Source organism: Lipotes vexillifer, unplaced genomic scaffold (genome assembly GCF_000442215.2).
Source record: "Lipotes vexillifer unplaced genomic scaffold, Lipotes_vexillifer_v1.1 scaffold722, whole genome shotgun sequence".
In the NCBI taxonomy this organism is placed as follows: Eukaryota; Metazoa; Chordata; class Mammalia; order Artiodactyla; family Lipotidae; genus Lipotes; species Lipotes vexillifer.
The window spans coordinates 365,709-371,776 of record NW_006795213.1 but is presented as its reverse complement, the minus strand read 5'-3'; the positions used below and the strand labels follow the sequence as shown (position 1 = coordinate 371,776).

Sequence of the window (6,068 nt, the reverse complement as noted above, 5' to 3'; positions counted from 1 at the left end):
CTCTTAGAGTTTATTGCCAGGAGAAGCCTAGTAATTCTGTAGGGAACATAGTTCTTTTTATTTTTTTCTCCTACCCGTCACTCAGAGATGTTGCCCAGACTGATGTAAGGCATTCTTTAAGACCACCATTCCTTAAATGAGAAAATGTCCAGAAGATCAATGGTGCTTTCTGTGACTCAAAGTTTAGAAGACAAAAGAAATTACCTAAAGGACTCCCTCACTCCTTCATAAACATCCTGGTGTTCTTTTCTCCCTCCCCCTTCCAGCCTTTTTTATCCTTATCCATATGGGTAGACCCACTGGACATGAAGGTTCTACCCAAACCACCCCAGGACCATCCTAACCAATCTTTATCCCAACATCCAGTGTAATCTGCCATTGCTGCTATGGTTCCAGTCACACGCTCCAATTCTGACACAGAGTTCTGTCCGATTGGTGAGATCCGGCCCCTACTTCTGGTATCTCAATTCCCTTATGGCTCCTTTAATTAGCTCTCTCATCTTGATACACGGAAAAATCACAGTCCCTCTGAGAAAGGGTTTAATGTATTCTTAATAGTCCCTCCCATTCCAGATGCTGCTATCTACAAACAGCCCTGATTCAAACAGCAGGCTGCTAGTGGGAAGCAGCCGCATAGCACAGGGAGATCAGCTCAGTGCTTTGTGTCCACCTAGAGGGGTGGTTTAGGGAGGGTGGGAGGGAGACACAAGAGGGAGGAGATATGGGGATATGTGTATATGTATAGCTGATACATTTTGTTACACAGCAGAAACTAACACACCATTGTAAAGCAATTAAACTCCAATAAAGATGTTTAAAAAAAAAGACAAACAGCAGGCTGTCTGTCTAGATCTCTGAATAGTCCCTCTCCTGTATTACCTAGCACTGTGATATCCAACTCAGAAAAACTCTCTAACTTTGAGTTATTTCTCCTTATTATCAACCGCTTCCCCAAGATACCCTCACTTCCTTAGTTCCACGCCCTTCTGATGTATATCAGTGAGGCAAGGATTTCCTCCCAGAATCTGCAGTTGGGTCCACCTTGTACCTATCTTGACCCAGTGTACCTTGTCTACTTACCATTAACCAGAACATGCTGGCCCTGTCTGAAGATAAGACGGTCATCCAGCCAACCTACTGGGAAGAATGTGTTTCTCATAAGGAAGTAGGAAGCTGATCTTTGAGATCAAAGCAGTTTATACATGCATGACTCTATACCCCTCCTTACCCACACTGGTCTGCCTGTAAAAAGGCAAACATATGTCTATTTCCCTACTTTTGAGTCACTAACTGGGTTTGAAAGGATATTGCACTGATCGAAATAATTAGTTCCACTGGCTGAAATTTTAGGAAAATATAAGATTTTGCATTTGGGGTTACAATAATGACTAATAACACTTACTGTATGCTTGGCACTGTATTAAGTGCTTCATATAAACTAACTCACTTAATCCTCACAACTACTCAATGAAGAAGGCACTGTTTTATCCTCACTTCACAAATGAGAAAATTAAAGCACACAGAGGTTAAATAACTTGCCAAAGGTCACATAGCTAGTAGAATTGGGTGTTGAACCCAAGCAGTCCTCAAGGACCATTAAGCTATACTGCCCCTAGGAAACTAAGACAGGTTAGGTAAGGGCTTTAATTTAGATCCTCCTTCAAAATGGACTCTGTAATACTTAAAGTCCAAAATGATTTCTCTCTGTGAATCAAGCAACTCTTAGCGCATTTGGCTTCATCTTCATAATTCATTTGCTAATGTAAACAGGAAAGTAGCCAATTACTACTAAAGTGTGTTTTGTATTTATTAAACAATACTATAAAATTCTGATGAAAACCCCTACTGTAATTCAGACTTGAGGTTTTTTGTTGGCGTTCAGAAACTGGTCCAGCTGTTTCTCCAGCTGCCTGGTAATTCCACAGAAAGAAAATCAGTGCATCAGTTCAAATTCTAAATTTTGAAAAGGACAGTGCATTTCCTTTTGTCTTCATAAGACACCTACATTTAAATTACTATGCAAAAGCAACCAGGCACTGTGTGAGCAAATTTGCATAACTGGTGTCAGGGGTCTAAAGCAGAAGCAAAAGGGGGCTAGAAATTAATGGAACTGATAGAGCTGATTATTCTATCCATCTTAGCATCTTTTCAAACCCTTTATAATGGAGACATTAAATTGCTATGCATATCTCCTTTAAATCTAGCTATATTATTAAGAACTTAACTAGGTTAAAGAAGGAAAAATGCAACCATAAGGTTTTGCATGTTTGGATCTTTGCCTTTTTGTTTAGAACATGTATGGTAAAACATGTGCCCATTGTTCCAAAGATTTCATGGCATTCAGCATTTCTTTCTGACCCATTTGCTCACAAAGCCTGCCACATCCGTTATACTAAACAGCCACTTCATCCACCAGAAGACTAATGTGGATAATTCAAGCAAAATTTTAAGAAGCTGAACGTCTGCAGTAAATGTGGCCTATGTCTTTCATAGATTTTAGCTGTTCTTTGTGAAGAAGAACACTGTCGTAATCAGGAATAATTGCAAGGAACAGAAACCCACTCAAACTAACTCAAGCACAGGGGGTGATGCTTATTAAAAGGATACAGGAGTATCTAGTGGAACCAAAGCCAGTGGGACAGCCAGGTCTTTACATGGAACTTCACATGCCAAGGGACTTGACATGGAACTTGAAAGTCAGGAACTAAAGGTATCCTTTTCATCTCTTCTAAGCTCAGTAATATCTTTTTTCTTTGAAGATTGGCTTTCTCTGCTTCAGCATCCCTTGGTAGAAAACGGCAGTCTAGCCCCAGCTCTTTATCACCTACTAGCTCCATTGCCCAAGAAAAACTAACTAGAGATTGCATCCCAATTCCAAATATCCAGGAGAGAGAATGTAATTAGCCCAACTTCAGGTCACATGTCTACTCCTTGTCCAATCAGCTATGGCTAGGGGAGCAGCATCATATGACACTGAGCGGCTCTCCCCCCTTTAGTAAGTGGAGCCCCTAGGCATTTTGAAAGGGACTCATTACAACACATTGTTGCCATTCTTCAGAATTAGTTTAGAACTAGATTAGAATTCGAATTAATTAGAATTAGATTAGAATTAGAACTACAGATCAGTTAGCATTTAAACCTCTTGGATCCACATTTTATCCATCTCTGCATCTCAAATCCATCCTTGTCTCTACAGGTAACCTTAAACACTTGATTTTCTCTTTTCTGCCTGTGCCAAAATCATCAACAAAGTGTTGACAAGCTAGTTGTGAGCATTTGTCAACTTGTACAACTGATGCTGACTCTCTCCTTCTCATGAAGAATTTCCTAGAAATTTTATTTTCCAGCTTCAAGAAATTTCACAAGAAATGCCTGCAAATATCTCCACCCTTGCTCTTAAACTAGGTACTCAGTGACCAAAAATAACATCAAGAAAGACAACCTACACCTTTTAGTTAGAACCTCCAAATAAATGAGAACAATGTAAACGCCATCTCCTGTGAAGATGTGTAAAAGGAAAATATAAAGTCATATACTTGCTAATCAACACATTATAATTTTGACTTCCTGGCTGGAAATGGAGTCACTTCATTAAAATACAGCCATATCAAAAAAAAAGAAAAAGAAAAGAAAAAAAATACAGCCATATCATTGTCAATTCCAACTGATATTTCAGAAAAGAATAAGTGATGATACATCTAATGACCAAATTCAGCCATGATAATCCTTCGTCACTGTCATTTAGCCACCGAGACCCCTTTCTAAGAAGGAGAAAGTGTTTTATCTTCTTAATTTTTGAAAAAGTTAATTTAAGTTTTAATTTTCACAATCTATGCAAAAGTGTCCCCCTGGCATCTAGAGTTTCCCTAGTTATAGAGGATAAAGAAGGTTCCATGCTGAATAGCTTTTAACTCAGTAAGAATTTTAAATTTTAGGAGCTGAAGACAGAGATGATTTCCAAACTGCATCTGTGCAGAAAATGCTGACTATGGGTACTAGCCCAGGAATAACTACAGTCATATTTTTTCCCTTCTTATGTTTTCCAAATGAGTCATAAAGGACCCTCTGCATTCAAATAGTGCGTCATGAAATGGGAAAGATAAAATACAGAAATTGGACATTGCTGTCTCTTCTTGATGAATCCAGCTTTTTGTTACCTGGTGTGAGGCCAGAATAGCCCTTCTAAAATAGAAGTGAGTTGTACTCCATGCCAGCCATTTCCAGTGCACTGTGCTATTTCTCTGCTATTTGTGTGGCACCTCTCCCAGGGAAAGCAATGCTGCTTTGTCTTTGAGAATGTCTGGTCCAGTGGTTCTTTACCCTCTTTGCAAATTAGAATTACCTGGGAGCTTTAAAAAACATACCAATGTGTGGATTCTACCAATTAAATTAGAATCTCTGAGAACCACACGTGGGTATCAGTGCTTTTAAAAAGCTCTCCAGGGACTTCCCTGGTGGAGCAGTGGTTAAGAAACCACCTGCCAATGTAGGGGACATGGGTTCGATCCCTGGTCCAGGAAGATCCCACATGCCACGGAGCACCTAAGCCCGTGCGCCACAACTACTGAGCCTGTGCTCTAGAGCCCACAAGCCACAGTTCCTGAAGCCCACATGCTCTAGGACCCACGTGCCGCAACTACTGAGCCGGCATGTTGCAACTACTGAAGCCCATGTGCCTAGAGCCCGTGCTCTGCAGCAAGAGAAGCCACTGCAATAAGAAGCCTGCACACCGCAATGAAGAGTAGTCCCTACTCGCTGCAACTAGAGAAAGCCCATGCGCAGCAGTGAAGACCCAGAGCAGCCAAAAATAATAATAACAATAAAATAAAATAAGTAAAAAGCTCTCCAGGAGCTTCAAACGTGTCACCAGAGTTGAGAACCTCTGGATTAGACTTTATAAAGACAGGCTGGGGCTTCCCTGGTGGCGCAGTGGTTGAGAATCCGCCTGACGATGCAGGGGACACGGGTTCGTGCCCCGGTCTGGGGAGATCCCACATGCCGTGGAGCGGCTGGGCCCGTGAGCTGTGGCTGCTGAGCCTGTGCGTCCGGAGCCTGCGCTCGGCAGCGGGAGCGGCCACAACAGTGGGAGGCCCGCAAACCGCAAAAAAAAAAGACAGGCTGACCATTACTTTTTGCCTTAAAGACCAATGTTTCTCAACCATTATTTCATTATTGCCTCCTAATGAGCCTTTTTAGACATTTTTTTCCCTAGGTCTCCCCCACCCCCAGCCCCATGAAAATTTAATACCACAGATATATTGTATATTTGTTACTGCATGTATATCTGTGCTTTATACACAAGAAGAGTAAGGCTCTTTTGCCCTCTAAGAACCAATTTTTGCCCCCTTGGGGCAGTAGTATTCCCACTGAGAATGTATGTAGTAGACTGAACAAATCAATGAAGTTGGATGGGTCAGTTGCGCTGCAGTGACAAACAACCCAAGATCTCAGTGGCTTAAAACAAAAATAGTATACATCTTGCTTGCAACAACATGTGCATTAGAAACAACCTAAGTGCCCGTCGTCGGATGAATGGATAAAGAAGATGTGGCACATATATACAATGGAATATTACTCAGCCATAAAAAGAAACGAAATTGAGCTATTTGTAATGAGGTGGATAGATCTAGAGTCTGTCATACGGAGTGAAGTAAGTCAGAAAGAGAAGGACAAATACCGTATGCTAACACATATATATGGAATTTAAGAAAAAAAAATGTTATGAAGAACCTAGGGGTAAAACAGGAATAAAGACAGAGACCTACTGGAGAACAGACTTGAGGATATGGGGAGGGGGAAGGGTGAGGTGTGTTAGGGCGAGAGAGAGACATGGACATATATATACTAACAAACGTAAGGTAGATAGCCAGTGGGAAGCAGCCGCATGGCACAGGGAAACCGGCTCGGTTCTTTGTGGCTGTCTGGAGGGGTGGGATAGGGAGGGTGGGAGGGAGGGAGACAAAGAGGGAAGAGATATGGGAACATATATATATGTATAACTGACTCACTCTGTTATAAAGCAGAAACTAACACACCATTGTAAAGCAATTATACCCCAATAAAGATGT

At 41.3% G+C, this 6,068-nt stretch overlaps 1 protein-coding gene across 1 annotated transcript in view; it reads left to right on the top strand.

Moving 5' to 3' along the window:
* The first annotated feature begins 1,093 nt into the window (after positions 1-1,093).
* LOC103083998 (MORF4 family-associated protein 1-like) overlaps positions 1,094-6,068 on the top strand; it is a 63,803-nt gene continuing 58,828 nt past the window's right edge. Inside the window, exon 1 of the mRNA XM_007467558.1 lies at positions 1,094-1,165. Coding sequence (XP_007467620.1) covers positions 1,094-1,165 — 72 coding nt within the window. The remainder of the gene's footprint in view (positions 1,166-6,068) is intronic.